The sequence below is a fragment of the Oncorhynchus mykiss genome, chromosome 11 (genome assembly GCF_013265735.2).
Source record: "Oncorhynchus mykiss isolate Arlee chromosome 11, USDA_OmykA_1.1, whole genome shotgun sequence".
Taxonomy (NCBI): domain Eukaryota; kingdom Metazoa; phylum Chordata; class Actinopteri; order Salmoniformes; family Salmonidae; genus Oncorhynchus; species Oncorhynchus mykiss.
Genome location: NC_048575.1, coordinates 57,974,894 through 57,995,673, shown reverse-complemented (window position 1 = coordinate 57,995,673; position 20,780 = coordinate 57,974,894). Strand labels below are relative to the sequence as shown.

The 20,780-nt window shown below is 43.1% G+C and overlaps 1 protein-coding gene across 3 annotated transcripts in view; it reads left to right on the top strand.

Annotated features, from left to right (window-relative positions):
* Positions 1–20,780, top strand: part of LOC110535069 (tetratricopeptide repeat protein 28) — a 328,541-nt gene that overhangs the window by 193,851 nt on the left and 113,910 nt on the right. For all 3 annotated transcript variants that reach the window (XM_036935885.1, XM_036935884.1, XM_036935887.1), the window contains one exon: positions 14,704–14,851. In XM_036935885.1, coding sequence (XP_036791780.1) covers positions 14,704–14,851 — 148 coding nt within the window. The remainder of the gene's footprint in view (positions 1–14,703; positions 14,852–20,780) is intronic.

Here is a 20,780-nt window from a genome sequence, read left to right as displayed (position 1 = left end):
TATGTTATCCATTCATGCTTTTGAATATTTTATATTTACATCTCTAAATCAACCAATAAGATCAAGTCACCACCGGCCATGATTACAGACACCTGTGTGTTTCCTTTCTAACTGTAGAAACTAGTGACCTGCACTATTTGTCAGCGTGGCTGTCAAAACGCTGGTGATAAATGATTGCATCTGAACTCCTAGAGTGCAGCGCTCCTTTTCTTTTTCAAGTCTTCTACTCTGCTAGTCAGCACCTCACCTAACCAGGTGTGCACTACTTCCACCTCCAGATCCATCTTAACAGAGCATGCAACTCGGATGCAACGGCGTATGTCATTCTTACCAAATTCCAATGAGCAATTTGAAGATGTTAGAATACACACGCGACACGTCCATAAGGCTCGGGGAAGCTAAGCTTTCCCTAAAGTAAATTGAATTCAATTGCCAAAATTATATAGCCTAATAATATAATTATATAGACAGCTTGCTTCTGTCTATACAGAAATATATATAATCATTAAAAATAGGCCACTTCACCAGAAAGCATGATTTGGCCAAAGAGGTTCATTAGCTTATTTTTTAAATTTTTTAGCATATCCTACTGTCGGAAGGGCCCGCATTTTGGGCTGAGCACAGGGCAAATAAAACAGATGATTGTTGACTTATGACTGTAGTGAAAAGATGAGAGGCCCAGCCAGGCATATTGAAATATTTTAAAATACAATCTCGGAAAAATAGTTTGGAAAACAAATGGCTATTTCTGTAAAGACAAGACAACAAAAATAATCTGATCTGTCTTTTAGTTATCAAAATTCTCAACTTAATTGAGTGAAAAGTAGCCTCTTATTGGCACCAGCAGAGAACATCGGCCATATCTCCAGTGAGTGTGCATAATATATTCACTGTCTTTATCATTGGGTCAATGCCACCTTTTTTTGTTTTTGGACAATCATTTCTTTCTTCTTAAATGTTGATATTGGCAAACCGCTTGCTTACACAACGCCATAACCATGGTCTGTGGTTGTGAGGCCGGTTGGACGTACTGCCAAATTCTTTAAAATGACGTTGGAGGCGGCTTATGTTAGAGAAATTAATATTCAGTTCTCTGGCAACAGCTCTGGTGACCATTCCTACAGGCAGCATGCCACTTGAATGGCGAATGGGAAGCGAGCTACAATTAGCAGTTGAGAAATTAACATTTTAGCTTTTTTTTTAATCTTAGCCATTGTTTTTTGCACAATGATTAGGCTTATTAAAGCACATTTCACTCCAGCAGCAACAAATAGCAGATTCAGCTGTATCAGCAGCTCTCATGCTACATTGACTGGTATTTCAATCAATGAATAGGCTAAACTGCATTATTTCATAATGGGATTTTTCTTCTGACAATTGGCCTATACCAATTTTATTAATCGGCTTTTCCGTTTTTTTTACCTGCCAGAAGCAGGCTATTTCAGGCTAATGGAAACTCTGTGTGTACATCTACACTATATATACAAAAGTATGTGGACACCCCTTCAAATTCCTGGATTCGGCTATTTCAGCCACACCCGTTGCTGACAGGTCCATAAAATCAAGCAGACAGCCATGCAATCTCCATAGACAAACATTGGCAGTAGAATGGCCTTACTGAGGAGCTCAGTAAGTTTCAAATTGGCATCGCCTAAGGATGCCACCTTTCCAACAAGTCAGTTCGTCAGATTTCTGCCCTGCTAGAGCTGCCCCGGTCAACTGTAAGTGCTGTTATTGTGAAGTGGAAACATCTAGGAGCAACAACGGCTCAGCCGCGAAATGGTAGACCACACAAGCTCACAGAATGGGACCGCCAAGTGCTGAAGTGCGTAGCGCGTTGAAATCGTCTGTCCTTGGCTGCAGCACTCACTACTGAGTTCCAAACTTCCTCTGGAAGTTGCTGCACACTAACCTAAGATCACCATACGCAATGCCAAGCATCGGCTGGAGTGGTGTAAAGCTCGCCACCATTGAACTCTGGAGCAGTGGAAACGTGTTCTCTGGAGTGATGAATCACGCTTCACCATATGGCAGTCCGACGGACAAATCTGGGTTTGGCGGATGCCGGGAGAATGCTACCTGTCAACGGTAGTGTTAACTAATAAACACTAGTGCCAACTGCAAAGTTTGGTGGAGGAGGAATAATGGTCTGGGGCTGTTTTTCATGGTTTGGGCTAGGCCCCTTAGTTCCAGTAAACGGGAATCATAATGCTACAGCATACAATGACATTCTCAAAGATGCTGTACTTCCAACATTGTGGCAACAGTTTGGGGAAGGCCCTTTCCTGTTTCAGCATGACAATGCCCCAATGCACAAAGCGAGGTCCATACAGAAATGGTTTGTCGAGATCGGTGTGGAAGAACTTGAAAGGCCTGCATAGAGCCCTGATTTTGACCCATTGAACACCTTTGTGATGAATTGGAACGCAGAATGCGAGCCAGCCCTAATCACCCAACGTCGGTGCCCGACGTCACTAATGCTCTTGTGGCTGAATGGAAGAAAGTCCCTGCAACAATGTTCTAACATAGAGTGGAAAGCCTTCCCAGAAGAGTGGAGGCTGTTATAGCAGCAAAGGGGGATCATGGTCATATTAATGACCATGATTTTGGAATGAGATGTTTGATGAGCAGGTGTATACATACCTTTGGTCATGTAGTGTATCTGCTGAAGTAGTACTGGTGGTAAAGCTTACATTTTGAGAGAGACTACTGTGAGAGTTGAATAAGATTAGCTAACACACACACACACACACACACACTAGTAATAAATAGGGTCTCAGTACACCCCTGGGGGGTTTGTCAAAGGGCCAGGCTGACTGAGGAGGGGGACAGATGCCCAGGGTATTAGGACCTAAATCTGCTAATAAAGAGCACTCTAACAGTTGGTCCCTCACACACACACACATGCTCACACACACACACACATCCTGTAATCCTGTAATCCTGTAAACTTCCTGTCAAACCCCACCAACTAGGAGCCCTACTCTTTGCTGTGTGTGTGTGTGTGTGTGTGTGTGTGTGTGTGTGTGTGTGTGTGTGTGTGTGTGTGTGTGTGTGTGTGTGTAGTAGCACAATCTACCAGCATGTATGTGTATATATTTTCTTTGCATCATTTTCCCTCTTCCTCTTAAACATAAAAATATGAATATTTAAAAGTACTTCAAACAAGCAGTCATTAAATATTAAAATGTTCGAACACAAGAAAAGCTTTTATCATAGCTCCGCTCTGTTCTCCTTCTGTCTCTCTAGTTTCGCTCTCTCTTTCTTTCTCTCATTCTCACACACACATGCAGAGACACACACAAAATCCACCCTGGGGTAAGAACGACAAACCTTTCTTGTCAATCCACACATGTTCTGTATCATGAGCACATTGTAGCTGAAAACAGAGGAGCCAAATAGTCAGGAAGGAAGGTTCAATAATTTAGGTTGTTTTATTTTCACACTAAACAGAGGTTGAGAAACGTTGGTTGTCATTTCTTACAAGACGCCTTGCGTTAGTCAGGTCAGACGCTGTATTGTAGTTAAAGTGTCTTTGGTAACAGTGGTGTTTATCCTCAATTTGGCCTCTCTATATATAGGGAGAAAGCAAGGCTAGGCGAGGCAGTAAGGTGATTAAGCATGCTCTTTTGCCTCTCCTTTGTGACTGTGTAATACGTTTGAAAGGCAAATCTGTGGAGCCTCACAGATGCTCTCTCCTTGCTTCTCCTCTCTGAGAGCTGAAGGGTGTGCTAATCGCTTGAGCTGCAGCTCTAAGTGGTTGCTGATGTGTTTTCAGAAAATATCCAGTTAAGTGTGAATAGAAATGTGTCGTAATAGTAAATGCTCTCTCTCTCTCCGTATTCTCCAACTTCTCCCTGCTAGTGGCATAACCGACCTGTTGAGCAGCGAATGCTCATATCTGTGTGTGTTCAAGCGTCTGTGTGTGCATGTGTGGCCTACATGGTGTGTTTTGACTGCTGAGATTAATGGCAGAGAGATAATTATTTTAAGGCGGTGTGGTGCATCGATTCTCTCATCTTTCACCGTCGCTATTTGAGTTTTGAATTTATGCACATGCTTGTTTTTGCAATATTTGGATGCCCTCTGAAGGGTATAGGTTTTTAAATACTTATATGTAGGGCAGGAGGGGGGTTAAATAAAATAAATAAAGCAGATGTCAATTATTTGATTTTTTTTGCCTCTTGTTGGTTCTCTCTCTCTCATTGCTTGGCTCTCAGAGGGGAATGAAAGAGCAGTTATATGGTAAATCTAATCAAAGAGAAAAGTGCTTTTAAATGTCTGTTGTTCCCTGGGGCAGAAGGTCTCCGAGCCCGTCTCTCTGCTCCTACGGCAAGCAGCCCAAACTCAGCCTCAGCCGCCACCAGATGCAATTAATATCGAGCGGCGGGCACACTGGCCCTCGTTCCCATCCTATAATAACAGTGTTAGAACAAAGGTTAATGCTTTGAATCTAATCTCTGTCCTCATATGTTTCAATGGAGTTGTGATGCAGGCTCGGGGGAAGCAGAGAGAGGGGGACGAGGGCAGAGAGAGATTGGTAATAAACAGCGGCTTGGACGGAAGTGAAATTAATTACGGGTCTCCATAAATTCAATGTCATGTCTCATTTTCCCTAATCCCCTCCCCTTTTCCCCTTCCCTACTGGTGCTTGCGGAGAGGCTGGAGAGAGGCTGGAGAGACACTAATGAAAACACCTCTTAGATGCTAATCACAAATTATCCTCCGTGTCACTTTTGGAAGCTGCTAGCTACTGCAGTCAGAGTATCCTCAGTGGAAAGGGAGTAGCCCAGACTGACTACAGGTTAGCCTCTTAGAATTACATATCCAGTGCCTTCAGAAAGTATTCATAAAACAAGATGGCGCCGACAGAGATGGTCACCTCGCTTCAAATCCTTAGGAAACAGTAATTTGTTTTTTTTTAAGTATTAATTCTTACGTTGTTAGCCCAGAAAATCTTAAGTGTTATTACATACAGCCAGGAAGAACTATTGGATATAAGAGCGGCGTCAATTTACCAACATTACGACCAGGAATATGACTTTACCGAAGCGGATCCTTTTCGGACCTCCACTCTGGACATTGGATCTAATCCCAGAGGCTGGCCCAAAACAACGTTGTCGCCGTAGGACGCGGCCTCCTGGTCAGACTTAGAAGGCGAGCACAACACCCACCGCTTCCGAGTGTATTAGTCGCAAATGTCCAGTCTCTAGACAACAAGGTGGACGAAATTAGGGCACAAGTTGCCTTCCAGAGAGACATCAGAGGTGGTAACATTCTCTGTTTCACAGAAACATGGCTCACTCGGGATATGCTGTCAGAGTCAGTACAGCCACCGGGTTTCTTCATGCATCGCGCCGACAGAAACAAACATCTCTCTGGTAAGAAGAAGGGCGGAGGTGTATGCCTCATGATTATCGACTCATGGTGTAACAATAACAACATACAGGAACTCAAGTCCTTTTGTTCACCTGATCTAGATTTCCTTACAATCAAATGCTCCCAAGAGAAATCTCTTCGATTATAGTCACAGCCGTGTATATCCCCCCAAGCAGATAGCTCGACGGCCATGAAAGAACTTCACTGGACTCTGTGTAAACTGGAAACCATATATCCTGAGGTTGCATTTATTGTAGCTGGGGATTTTAACAAAGCTAATTTGAGAACAAGGCTACCTAAATTCTACCAACACATTGACTGTAGTACCTACTCGAGCAAAACACTAGACCACTGCTACTCTAAATTCTGCGATGCATACAAGGCCCTCCCCTGCCCTCCCTTCGGGAAATCCGACCACAACTCCATCTTGCCAGTACCGTCCTATGGGCAGAAACTCAAACAGAATGTACCCATGACTAGAATCATTGATCATTGTTCTGACCAATCGGAATCCACACTTCAAGATTGTTTTGATCACGTAGACTGGAAAATGTTCCGGGAAGCCTCAGACAATAATATTGATTTATACGCCGACTCGATGAGTGAATTTATTAGGAAGTGCATTGGAGATGTTGTACCCACTGTGACTACTAAAACCTACCCCAACCAGAAACCGTGTATAGACGGCGGCATTCGCACAAAACTGAAAGCGTGACCCACCGCATTCAACCATGTAAAGAGGTCGGGGAATATGGCCGAATATAAACAGTGTAGTTATTCCCTCTGCAAGGCAATCAAACAAGGGAAATGTCAGTATAGGGACAAAATGGAGTCGCAATTCAACGGCCCAGACACAAGATGTATATGGCAGTGTCTACAGGCAATTAAGGACTACAAAACGAAAACCAGTCACGTCACGGACATCGACTTTTGCTTCCAGACAAACTAAACACCTTCTTTGCCCGCTTTGAGGATAATACAGTGCCACCGACGCGGCCCTCTACCAAGGACTGTGGGCCCCCCCTCTCTGTGGCCGAAGTGAGTAAAACATTTAAACGCGTTAACCCTCACAAGGCTGCTGTCCCAGACGGCATCCCTAGCCGCGTCCTCAGAGCATGCGCAGACCAGCTGGCTGGTGTGTTTACGAACATATTCATTCGCTCCCTATCCTAGTCTGCTGTCTCCACATGCTTCAAGATGGCCACCATTGTTCCTGTACCGAAGAAGGCAAAGATAACTGCACTCACTTCTGTCATCATGAAGTGCTTTTAGTGAATAGTCAAGGATCATATCACCTCCACCTTACCTGCCACCCTAGACCTACTTCAGTTTGCATACCGCCCCAACAGGTCCCAAGACGATGCAATCGCCATCACACTTCCCACTGCCCTAACCCATCTAGACAAGAGTAATATATAAGAATGCTGTTCATTGACTACAGCTCAGCATTCAACACCATAGTACCCTCCAAGCACATCATTAAGTTTACGGCCCTGGGTCTCAACCCCGCCCTGTGCAATTGGGTCCTGGACTTTTTGACGGGCCGCCCCCAGGTGGTGAAGGTAGGAAACAATATCTCCACCTTGCTGATCCTCAACACAGGGGCCCTACAAGTGTGCGTGCCTAGCCCCCTCCTGTACTCCCTGTTCACCCATGACTGTGTGGCCATGCACGCCTCCAACTCAATCATCAAGTTTGCAGATGACACAACAGTAGTGGGCTTGATTACCAACAATGATGAGACAGCCTGCAGGGAGGAGGTGAGGGCACTTGGAGTGCGGTGTCAGGAAAACAACCTCTCACTCAACGTCAACAAAACAAAGGAGATGATTGTGGACTTCAGGAAACAACAGAGGGAGCACCCCCCTATCCACATCGACGGGACAGCAGTGGAGAAGGTGGAAAGTTTTAAGTTCCTCGGTGTACACAGCACGGACAAACTGAAATGGTCCACCCACACAGACAGAGTGGTGAAGAAGGTGCGATAGCGCCTGTTCAAACTCGGTAGGCTGAAGAAATTTGGCTTGTCACCGAAAACACTCAAACTTTTACAGATGCACAATCGAGAGCATCCTGTCGGGCTGTATCACCGCCTGATACGGCAACTGCACCGCCCTCATCCGCAAGGCTCTCCAGAGGGTGGTGCGGTCTGCACAATGCATCACCGGGGGCAAACTACCTGCCCTCAAGACACCTACAGCACCCAATGTCCCAGGAAGGCCTAAAGATCATCAAGGTCAATAACCACCCGAGCCACTGCCTTTTCACCCCGCTATCATCTGGAAGGTGAGGTCAGTACAGGTGCATCAAAGCTGGGACCGAGAGACTGAAAAACAGCTTCTATTTCAAGGCCATCAGACTGTTAAACAGCCATCACTAACATAGAGAGGCTGCTGCCAACATACAGACCGAAATCACTGGCCACTTTAATAAATGGATTTAATAAAGGTATCACTAGTCACTTTAAATAATGCCACTTTAATGTTTACATGTACTACATTACTCATCTCATATGTGTATACTGTATTTCATACCATCTATTGCATCTTGACTATGCCGCACGACCATCCATATATTTACAGTGCCTTGCGAAAGTATTCGGCCCCCTTGAACTTTGCGACCTTTTGCCACATTTCAGGCTTCAAACATAAAGATATAAAACTGTATTTTTTTGTGAAGAATCAACAACAAGTGGGACACAATCATGAAGTGGAACGACATTTATTGGATATTTCAAACTTTTTTAACAAATCAAAAACTGAAAAATTGGGCGTGCAAAATTATTCAGCCCCTTTACTTTCAGTGCAGCAAATTCTCTCCAGAAGTTCAGTGAGGATCTCTGAATGATCCAATGTTGACCTAAATGACTAATGATGATAAATACAATCCACCTGTGTGTAATCAAGTCTCTGTACAAATGCACCTGCACTGTGATAGTCTCAGAGGTCCGTTAAAAGCGCAGAGAGCATCATGAAGAACAAGGAACACACCAGGCAGGTCCGAGATACTGTTGTGAAGAAGTTTAAAGCCGGATTTGGATACAAAAAGATTTCCCAAGCTTTAAACATCCCAAGCAGCACTGTGCAAGCGATAATATTGAAATGGAAGGAGTATCAGACCACTGCAAATCTACCAAGACCTGGCCGTCCCTCTAAACTTTCAGCTCATACAAGGAGAAGACTGATCAGAGATGCAGCCAAGAGGCCCATGATCACTCTGGATGAACTGCAGAGATCTACAGCTGAGGTGGGAGACTCTGTCCATAGGACAACAATCAGTCGTATATTGCACAAATCTGGCCTTTATGGAAGAGTGGCAAGAAGAAAGCCATTTATTAAAGATATCCATAAAAAGTGTCGTTTAAAGTTTGCCACAAGCCACCTGGGAGACACACCAAACATGTGGAAGAAGGTGCTCTGGTCAGATGAAACCAAAATTGAACTTTTTGGCAACAATGCAAAACGTTATGTTTGGCGTAAAAGCAACACAGCTCATCACCCTGAACACACCATCCCCACTGTCAAACATGGTGGTGGCAGCATCATGGTTTGGGCCTGCTTTTCTTCAGCAGGGACAGGGAAGATGGTTAAAATTGATGGGAAGATGGATGGAGCCAAATACAGGACCATTCTGGAAGAAAACCTGATGGAGTCTGCAAAAGACCTGAGACTGGGACGGAGATTTGTCTTCCAACAAGACAATGATCCAAAACATAAAGCAAAATCTACAATGGAATGGTTCAAAAATAAACATATCCAGGTGTTAGAATGGCCAAGTCAAAGTCCAGACCTGAATCCAATCGAGAATCTGTGGAAAGAACTGAAAACAGCTGTTCACAAATGCTCTCCATCCAACCTCACTGAGCTCGAGCTGTTTTGCAAGGAGGAATGGGAAAAAATGTCAGTCTCTCGATGTGCAAAACTGATAGAGACATACCCCAAGCGACTTACAGCTGTAATCGCAGCAAAAGGTGGCGCTACAAAGTATTAACTTAAGGGGGCTGAATAATTTTGCACGCCCAATTTTTCAGTTTTAGATTTGTTAAAAAAGTTTGAAATATCCAATAAATGTCGTTCCACTTCATGATTGTGTCCCACTTGTTGTTGATTCTTCACAAAAAAATACAGTTTTATATCTTTATGTTTGAAGCCTGAAATGTGGCAAAAGGTCGCAAAGTTCAAGGGGGCCGAATACTTTCGCAAGGCACTGTATATAGACAGGTGTGTTTCTTTTTAAAATCATGGCCAAACAATTGAATTAGCCACAGGTGGACTCCAATCAAGTTGTAGTGAGGATGATCAAAGGAAATTGGATGCTCCTGAGCTCAATTTGGAGTGTCATAGCAAAGAGGTGAGAATATTTATGTAAATTAGACATTTCTGTATTTAATTTTCAATACATTTGCAAACATTTCCAAAAACATGTTTTCACTTTGTCATTATGGGGTATTGTGTGTAGATGGGTGAGAGAAAAACATATGGAATCCATTTTGAACTCACGCTGTAACACAACAAAATGTGGAATAAGTCAATGGGTATAAATACTTTCTGAAGCACTGTACACACATATATTACACATAGCATTTTAGAAAATTCACAAATTAACCTGATTGGAGGTACACAACACATACCAGAGTTTTTACAGTGTTATTAGCAATTGAGTTTTCTGAATATTTTCCATTAGACAAAAAATATGTCAGATTGACTAAGTTTGTAGGTGCAACAGTTTTTATTAAATTTAAAATTGAACATGCACATTTACATCCTTTAAGAACCAATGATGTGCCAATCCCTCAGCCATAGTTATAACAGGCAATATCTGCTCTGCTCCATTCAGAATCACTAGAAGCTGCAGACAAGGCGATCCAATTTCCGCTTTGCTATTCTTATTATCCATGGAACCCCTGGCCCAGGCAACTCAACAATCGAAGGATATAACACTCATTTCTGATCACTTCATCTCATTTTACGCAGACAATATTTTTCTATATCCAGACAATGTATCTCAATCGCTACCAAACGCATTGAAGGTCATAGATAAATTAATCTGATAAATTAAAATGACAAAATGAATCTAACCAAATCAGCCCCACTGCCGCTCAAGACCCCGATGGAGGACTCCATCTCTCCTTATGGAATCCCAATCCTTTCCCATTTAAATATTTGGGAGCAGATATATTTCCGTCCTAAGATAAAACCATTGCCAGAAACTTTAACAGCACGCTCAAATCAATTCAATCCGACTTCAGTACATGGAATAATATCCCGGTTGCTTTAACCGACAGAATATCTACTGTCAAAATGTATATATTGCCACGGCAAAAATTTTATAGTTCAGTGATTCCCATGGCTCTCCCTTCTGGCTATTGGAATAAAATTCATTGTGAGGTTTCAAAATGTATATAGAAATGTAAACAATCGCAGATAAAATTAACACATTTCTATAGGGAAAGACATAAGAGGACTATCCATACCAAACTTTAAATTGTATTTCCAGGCAATATTTCACCCCATCCTAAATGTCTATGTTTGTCCTGTACAACCACGGTCCTTCCGCATGGTGCTAAAATTCATACTTTTAATAAAAACTTTGATTACAACCACCAACTTTTTTTCCCAAATTTGTGTTGCTCAACTCAGCTCGAATACACTTGTTCCAATTGGACCTCAGCTTGCGTAGTACGTCAAGGCCAGTACGTCTCCAGTTGAGCAAGTTGTACAGAACAAACATAGAATTTTCAGAATTGACATTTTAACAAGTAAGATGGTGACTCAATGTTGTTGCTAGCAAATCACACAAGCAATTATCAAAACTCACCTCTGCCTCGAAATAAGAGAACAAAGTTGAGCATTCCTCAGCTATTCAGAAGGGAACACTTTAGTATAACTTTTGCAGTGTTTATATCATCCCAGATCTGCGGGTGGATTTAATGATTTGGCTGGAGTAGGCTGTGAGCTGGGCTGCAGTGCTTACTCAGGGCATGGAGCTGAGCTGAGCAGAGCTGGGTTCTGTTCAGTTTTGTCCTAGGATTGGTCTCAGATCAGCCTTGGGACACAAACATAGATGGAGACAGATAGAGACAGACAGGCAGACCAGGAAACAGCTCTGTCTCTACAGGCTACACATAGATAGGGGAGAGGCTGCTGCCATTGGAAACCTATTGGTGAAATATTGGTTCTCTTTATTATACTATTGGTTTTGGGTAATGGACATTGTATTTGTTTTGCCTCCATTTCTTAAGTGTCAGTATCACATATGGCTGTGGCCACATGATCTGTGCCTTTCACTGCTGTTAAATCACACTCAACCACCATGTGACTGACTAGCTATCTGAGAGCAATGGGAACAAACTGGTGGAAGAGGAGGAATTCTACTCGAGGGCTCCACACTATTGAAAGGCCCAGATGTCGACAAATAGGCCACGGCAGATTCAGGGTGGTAGTACACGTACTGTATGTCATTATAGCAAAACTGTGAAAAATAACATGGAGAGTCTGGATTATTTATGGCTATCCTTTTATGATGCTATAAAGTAACTCCATTATGTAGACAGGCTCTCTCTCCCTCTCTAAGCTCTTTCAACGGAATCTAATAGAAATCCCTTTACTCTGCACTTGTGCGCAGACGATACCCACTGCAAACCAAAACCATTTGTGTGAATAGAAAACAATGGCATGCTTTTGAGAAATGCAACCGATGAGTGTGTACTGTATCATGTGCATTTATGTAAAATGTATAATCCAATTAACAAGTACAGGAAACACAGTCATCGCTCTATTATGGGAATACAAAGGAGAGTGGTGCCATGTACTCTGAAAACTGCTCATGTGAAGAAGACAAAAATGCAAGTGGCGTTAAATGAGTGTCTGGTAATGTGTTTGTTTGCAGCCCCTTGCTGTGAAGCTAGACTGCTGTAGTGACTTCTCACTCTCAATTCAATTTCAATTGAAGGGTTTTATTGACATAGGAAACACATGTTTACATTGCCAAAGCAAGTAAACAGATAAATAAACAATGCAAAATATACAGTAAACATTACACTCACAAAAGTTCCAAAAGAATAAAGACATTTCAAATGTCAAATGTCTATATACAGTGTTGTAATGATGTGCAAATAGTTAAAGTACAAAAGGGAAAATAAATCAACATAAATATAGGTTGTATTTACAATGGTTTATGTTCTTCACTGGTTGTCCTTTTCTTGTGGCAACAGGTCACAAATCTTGCTGCTGTGATTACATACTGTGGTATTTCTTCCAATAGCTATAGGATTTTATCAAAATTGGATTTGTTTTGAAATTCTTTGTGGGTGTGTGTTTTCTGAGGGAAATATGTGTCTCTAATAGTCATACATTTGGCAGGAGGTTAGGAAGTGCAGCTCAGTTTCCACCTTTTTGTGGGCAGTGAGCACATAGCCTGTCTTCTCTTGAGAGCCAGGTCTGCCTTTGGTGGCCTTTCTCAATAGCAAGACTACAGTGCCTTGCGAAAGTATTCGGCCCCCTTGAACTTTGCGACCTTTTGCCACATTTCAGGCTTCAAACATAAAGATATAAAACTGTATTTTTTTGTGAATAATCAACAACAAGTGGGACACAATCATGAAGTGGAATGACATTTATTGGATGTTTCAAACTTTTTTAACAAATCAAAAACTGAAAAATTGGGCGTGCAAAATTATTCAGCCCCCTTAAGTTAATACTTTCTAGCGCCACCTTTTGCTGCGATTACAGCTGTAAGTCGCTTGGGGTATGTCTCTATCAGTTTTGCACATCGAGAGACTGAATTTTTTTCCCATTCCTCCTTGCAAAACAGCTCGAGCTCAGTGAGGTTGGATGGAGAGCATTTGTGAACAGCAGTTTTCAGATCTTTCCACAGATTCTCGATTGGATTCAGGTCTGGACTTTGACTTGGCCATTCTAACACCTGGATATGTTTATTTTTGAACCATTCCATTGTAGATTTTGCTTTATGTTTTGGATCATTGTCTTGTTGGAAGACAAATCTCCGTCCCAGTCTCAGGTCTTTTGCAGACTCCATCAGGTTTTCTTCCAGAATGGTCCTGTATTTGGCTCCATCCATCTTCCCATCAATTTTAACCATCTTCCCTGTCCCTGCTGAAGAAAAGCAGGCCCAAACCATGATGCTACCACCACCATGTTTGACAGTGGGGATGGTGTGTTCAGCTGTGTTGCTTTTACGCCAAACATAACGTTTTGCATTGTTGCCAAAAAGTTCAATTTTGGTTTCATCTGACCAGAGCACCTTCTTCCACATGTTTGGTGTGTCTCCCAGGGGCTTGTGGCAAACTTTAAACAACACTTTTTATGGATATCATTAAGAAATGGCTTTCTTCTTGCCACTCTTCCATAAAGGCCAGATTTGTGCAATATACGACTGATTGTTGTCCTATGGACAGAGTCTCCCACCTCAGATGTAGATCTCTGCAGTTCATCCAGAGTGATCATGGGCCTCTTGGCTGCATCTCTGATCAGTCTTCTCCTTGTGTGAGCTGAAAGTTTAGAGGGACTTCCAGGTCTTGGTAGATTTGCAGTGGTCTGATACTCCTTCCATTTCAATATTATCGCTTGCACAGTGCTCCTTGGGATGTTTAAAGCTTGGGAAATCTTTTTGTATCCAAATCCGGCTTTAAACTTCTTCACAACAGTATCTCGGACCTGCCTGGTGTGTTCCTTGTTCTTCATGATGCTCTCTGCGCTTTTAACGGACCTCTGAGACTATCACAGTGCAGGTGCATTTATACGGAGACTTGATTACACACAGGTGGATTGTATTTATCATCATTAGTCATTTAGGTCAACATTGGATCATTCAGAGATCCTCACTGAACTTCTGGAGAGAGTTTGCTGCACTGAAAGTAAAGGGGCTGAATAATTTTGCAAGTCCAATTTTTCAGTTTTTGATTTGTTAAAAAAGTTTGAAATATCCAATAAATGTCGTTCCACTTCATGATTGTGTCCCACGTGTTGTTGATTCTTCACAAAAAAATACAGTTTTATATCTTTATGTTTGAAGCCTGAAATGTGGCAAAAGGTCGCAAAGTTCAAGGGGGCCGAATACTTTCGCAAGGCACTGTATGCTCACTGAGTCTGTACATCGTCAAACATTTCTTACATCTTGGGTCAGTCACAGTGATCAGGTATTCTGCCACGGTGTACTCTCTGTGTAGTGCCAAATAGCATTCTAGTTTGCTCAGTGTTTTTGTTAATTCTTTCCAATGTGTTAAGTAATCTTTTTTGTTTTCTCATGATTTGATTGGGTCTAACTCCCTTTCCTTCCCTCTCCCTCTCTCTCTCCTCTCCACAGGCATACTTCCGACAGGGTGTTGCCCTTCAGTACCTTGGTCGCCATGCCGACGCGTTGGCCGCCTTCGCCTCGGGGCTGGCCCAAGACCCCAAGAGCCTGCAGCTACTGGTTGGCATGGTGGAGGCTGCCATGAAGTCCCCACTACGAGGTAACACTTCTGTCTTACTATCTCTCTTTGTTTTCCTCTGTCTTTCTAACGGTCTAAATGTTGCTAATCTTCATCCTCGTCAGTCAATTAATGTGTCAGTGTGACTCTAGCTGTCTGTCAGTGACTACTGTATGTCTTTACACCGTCTGTCTGTCTGTCTCTGTCTGTCTGTCTCTGTCTGTCTGTCTGTCTGTCTGACTGTCTGTCTCTGTCTGTCTGTCTGTCTGTCTGTCTGTCTGTCTGTCTGTCTGTCTGTCTGTCTGTCTGTCTGTCTGTCTGTCTGTCTCTGTCTCTGTCTCTGTCTCTGTCTCTGTCTCTGTCTCTGTCTCTGTCTCTGTCTCTGTCTCTGTCTCTGTGTCTGTCTCTGTCTGTCTGTCTCAGTGTATGTGTGACTGATTATCGGTCAGGTTGATCAAAAAGATACTTATTTATCATAATAAACATCCAACAACACAGCCCTTGTCTGCCCTTGATGAAGCCTATTTTCCAACTCCAAGTAGCTTAATATCCAGGCCTTTCAGTAAACTCTGACTTCCCTGCTCCATGATGTGTGAGAGAGATCAGAGAGAGTGGATCCACATGTCTGTTTTCTGTTCTGTTCAGAGAGGAGCCATTGTTTTTTAGGCTGCATGGAGCGCCTCTGTCAATCCCTGTTAGCGAAAGGCTGTATCTGAATACAACAAGCAAGCACTGAGTGAAAAACCCATCTGAGGTACATTGATTACATAAACCTTGTCACTGGAAGCCTAACAGCAAAAGGACTGGAGAGTAGGCCCAACACTAAACACAATGGACCTGACTGGGCCTCTCTCTCAGTAGAAAAGGAGAAGCTCTTGGCCCAGGCTTTTTAATCTCTTAATTGTTTACCACGTTTCCCATGGTGCCAGGGAGGGAAGCAGCTAGCGACGGAGGGAGGGAGCCAGTCCAAGGTTTGTTAGAGGGGGCTAGGTCGGGGGATTAAGAGCAATGATCCTCTCAGAGGGGCTCCTGGCATAGGGGGAAGATAATCAGCGTTACGCCAGCAAACAGGGAGGATAATCAGTGTTGTGCAGCCAAAACCCTGTGATAAGGAAAAGGTAGGAAAGCGTTGCTTTCTCTCGCTGAAGTCGTAGATGGCGTGTTGCTGCCAGCCCGTCTTATCGTCCGTGTAACACACCCCTCCCAGGATTACCTGGGGATTACCAAATCCACTCATTTCATTTTCCCCTCGCTTGGAGTTTGGTGTCGCTAGGGTCTTACTAAACTTTTGCCCCAGCTAGTTAAATACAGGGTTGAAGTGTAATGAAGAAGATGAACAGAACCATGTGGATACTGATGATATACATCCAACCTGTAGTCAAGTAGCTACTTGTTGTTTTCAGGACAACACATACATCTGTTTAGTCTTCAAATTCACTTGAATCTTTTTCTTTACATGTTTAGTCATTGGGCGTAGCGAGACAGATAAAGGTGTGCTCATTCAAACAGTGAACAAAGCACAGAAATAATGAAAGTAAGAAAACATATTAAAGTCCTTTGTCTTCAAGGAGACAAAAAGTGTGTATGAAATTCCCCTGAAGTACACCATCACCACTGTTTGTGTTTACTTTAGTATAACAATATTACATTCTCACATTGTCACTGTGGCTTTGCCAAACAATTTTCCCCACACGACGCAACACAGACGTTAGTTCCCTCTCTCCTCCTCGTATAGATCTGAAAGATTTTCCATGAGTCCAGAATTCAACTGTACTCTACGCCTTTGTGTTTCCCACAACAAAGAGCTTTCAAAGGAGGGGAAACTGCTCTCAGAACCCTCTATATACCCGGCTCTCTTCTCTGCCGCCTATGATCATTTTCAGCTTCAAACTCCTCAGATATCAAGGTTTTGATGCATATTTTTTTCCTGCGGTGAATATCGCTGTGTGAAATGAAATGAGAGAAATCAAGCCCAATCAGTAGTCAGTGTTGAGAGTGAATGGGCTTTGCTCTCTTCTGTTCTGTTTGTCCCGTGAACTTGGGCCGCAGGTAGCCTAGTGTTTAGAGTGTTGGGCCAGTAACCGAAAGGTTGCTAGTTTGAATCCCCGAGCTGATAAGATGAAACATCTGTTGATGTGCGTTTGAGCAATGCACTTAACCCTAATTGCTCCAGTGTCGCCGTTGATAATGGTTGACCCTTACCATGACCCCAATCTCCGAGGGAGTCTCAAGGAGAGTTGGGATATGCAAAAAACACATTTCAAATTCACTCATGCGTATAATACACACTTGTGCATGTGTGAAACAGGACAAATATAAGAACTCACACAATTATAATTATTATTATCTTGGACCAGCTCTGAAGTTCTCTGACTGAGCTCTTAGGGTTGGAGGAGAGACAATGTCACCATAATAAACAATGTCACCATAATGATCATGATGATGAGAAAATATAGTACTTTTAGTATGTTCTTTTTAATATGTATGGAGATGCAGGAAAACAGACGTAGGGTACAGGAGGAATTTAGCCCTCTCAGCAGTCAGCTCTCTGCCTCTTCACAGACCCAAAGAAGAGAATGGCTCATGAAATGGGAAGGTGAAATGAGTCATGGTTGTATTTAAGGGCAGGGGAAAACAGAATGTACGCTACCTGGGTTTGTAATGGTCACCAACCTCCCAGGGCCTCCCCTTTATGAGACCAAGCCTGAGCAGGAGAAGGAACTATGTATGAATGTACTGTACCTGTTTATGTACATGTGGATGATATTTACTCTATGTTTGTAAAAGATTGGTAATAATAGTACATGGGACTTATATAGGACTTTTCAATGAAACTAACCCGAGATATCAAAACCAGACAACGCCAGTCTAACAGCAGGATGTAACAAAACATGAAACAAAGAGAAGGGGAGGAGCTTAAAGAAGAGGAAAGAATGTGATGTGTCAGTGTATGAGTGAGCGAGCAGGTGTTGTGTGTGTGTGTGTGGGGGGGGGGGGGGGGGGGGGTAGAGAGAGCGTGTGTGGGAGAGAGTGTCTGTGGGGAGGGGCTTAGAGGTAGGCCAAGGTGAAGAGGTTGGGCTTTAGGAGGGACTAAACGATGGTGATGGATTCAGAGTCATGGATGGCTGGAGGGAAGGAGTTCCAGAGCCTTGGATCATCCCTGGAGAAGGCCCTGTTGCTGAAACTCTGGAGCTTGGACTTGGGAAAGAGAGAGAATAAGACTGTGACGGAGAGAGAGAGAAAAAGAGAAAGACGGAGAGAGAGAAAGAGAGACAGAGAGAGAGATAGCAATGTTTGATTTATGACACTACTCTGTGTATCACTTTGAATACAATTACCAGCTATGAATGGATATGATATGCACAGTGTTTCTGCTAGCGTTACATTCTGCCAACCGCTGGAACACAAGTGATGCACTTGGATGCACTTGAAATAGCATCATCAATGATATTTTTGAATGCTTCTGTGAAGACTATAGACGTGGATCATTTTGTTTGTGTGTGGTGAATATTAGTTTCAGTCTGGGTGGCTTGCTACTACCACCAGGCTATTCAGATCATGTTCATGTGTATTTTGTTGTTTGTAAGTGTTTGTCTGAACCAATGAGTGTCATGGTCTTTAAGTGCATGGGCATGACTGATACAGTAGCAGGCATTCAGTACATTTGACTGCAGACACGATCTGCCTTGGACAGGTAGGTACATTACAGAAAAATCTATGTGGGGGAGGAGTTGACCTAATTAACTGCAACTCTGCTAAAAATATTTGTAGAAGGGGCACAGGTATATTTCATATTCTCCCTCATGTTCACACACTTGCACTCACATATACAGTACATACACTCACACATACAGCAAACACACACAGGCAGGTACACGCACACACACATTCACACACAGGATGTCACCCCTGTCCCGTCCCCCACCCTGTCAGTCTCCTGGCTGGCGGGTAATGTCAGTAATCTGGAGGGGCTGTGGATCCCAAACCTTGCGTTGCCCACAGTTGATTTATAGTATTGTGTGCATTTTCAGCCTTCCCAAAGGTCACCTTGTGTGTCTCCTCTCCACTCTGCATTCCTCTGCCTCTCTCCCCTGTGTGTTACAGCAGCATGTTCACCATCACTCTTAACACTCACCGGCCCTCAAAACCCACTCAGGCTTTTCTTTTCTCTCTCAAACTGCAACATCAAATGAAAAAATGAAGAGAACATAGAAATATAATTTCACTGTGCTGCTTTTTTTTAGTGGTCTTTGAAATTGCCCTGTATTAAATTGCCAATAATAGTGGTACCTGTGAATGGTGTATTCATATGCTTGTCTTGTTTGTCAGTGAAATCCATGTTCTAAAGCAATCACTCAGACAAGCTCAGCTCATTTAGCCAACAAAAGACACACTGATTGCGCTCCCTGAAACACAGTAGATGTGACAGTCATGGAATTTTGGATGACGGTTATTGGTCAGCCAAAAATATATTAGACACAGATTTTCTTCTCTCCTCCGCTCCTGACTGCATGTGCTTCTGCTGCAGGGAGGGGGCGTTGCCTGGGCAACTAAAGAGGCAACTCGTCTGCTACAACACTTGCTTGTTTCAGCAAGGCGCAATAAAGTAGAATCATGTTGTAAAGAGTCCATGTTACCGCTGAAACGGACTCAACCACACGAATGCCCAGCCGTCCTGTCTTCAGTCAGCTGTTCGCTACACACAGAAGAAAAAAACAAATACAGTTGAAGTTGGAAGTTTACATACACTTAGGTTGGAGTCATTAACTTGTTTTTCAACCACTCCACAAATTTCCTGTTAACAAACTATAGTTTTGGCAAGTCGGTTACGACATCTACTTTGTGCATGGCACAAGTAATTTTTCCAACAATTGTTTACAGACAGATTATTTAACTTGTAATTCACTGTATCACAATTCCAGTGGGTCAGAAGTGTACATACACTAAGTTGACTGTGCCTTTAAACAGCTTGCAAAAGTACATAAAATGATGTCATGGCTTTAGAAGCTTCTGATAGGCTAATTGACATAATTTGAGTCAAGTGGATGTGTACCTGTAGATGTATTTCAAGGCCTACTTCCAAACTCAGTGCCTCTTTGCTTGACATCATGGGAAAATCAAAAGGAATCAGCCAAGTCCTCAGAAAAAAATTGTAGACCTCCACAAGTCTGGTTCATCCTTGGGAGCAATTTCAAATGACTGAAGGTACCACGTCCATCTGTACAAACAATAGTACACAAGTATAAACACCATGGGACCACGCAGCCGTCATTCCGCTCAGGAAGGAGACGCGTTCTGTCTCCTAGAGATGAACGTACTTTGGTGCGAAACGTGCAAATCAATCCCAGAGCAACAGCAAAGGACCTTGTGAAGATGCTGGAGGAAACAGGTACAAAAGTATCTATATCCACAGTAAAACGAGTCCTATATCGACATAACCTGAAAGGCCGCTCAGCAAGGAAGAAGCCACTGCTCCAAAACCGCCATAAAAAAGCCAGACTATGGTTTGCAACTGCATATGGCGACAAATATTGTACTTTTTGGAGAAATGTCCTCTGGTCTGATGAAACAAAAATAGACCTGTTTGGCCATAATGACCATCGTTATGTTTGGAGGAAAAAGGGGGAGGCTTGCAAGCCGAAGGACACCATCCCAACCTTGAAGCACGGGCGTGGCAGCATGATTTTGTGGGGGTGCTTTGCTGCTTACTTATGTCTTGCTCACATTGAGAGAGAGGTTATTGTCCTGGCACCACACTGCCAGGTCTCTGACCTCCTCCCTATAGGCTGTCTCATCATTGTCGATGATCAGGCCTAGCACTGGGAACTAAGCACGCACCCCTGGGGGGTCCCAGTGTTGAGGATCAGCGTGGCAGATGTGTTGTTACCTACCTTTACCACCTGGGAGCGGCCCGTCAGGAAGTCAAGGATCCAGTTGCAGAGGGAGGTGTTTAGTCCCAGGGTCCTTGTCT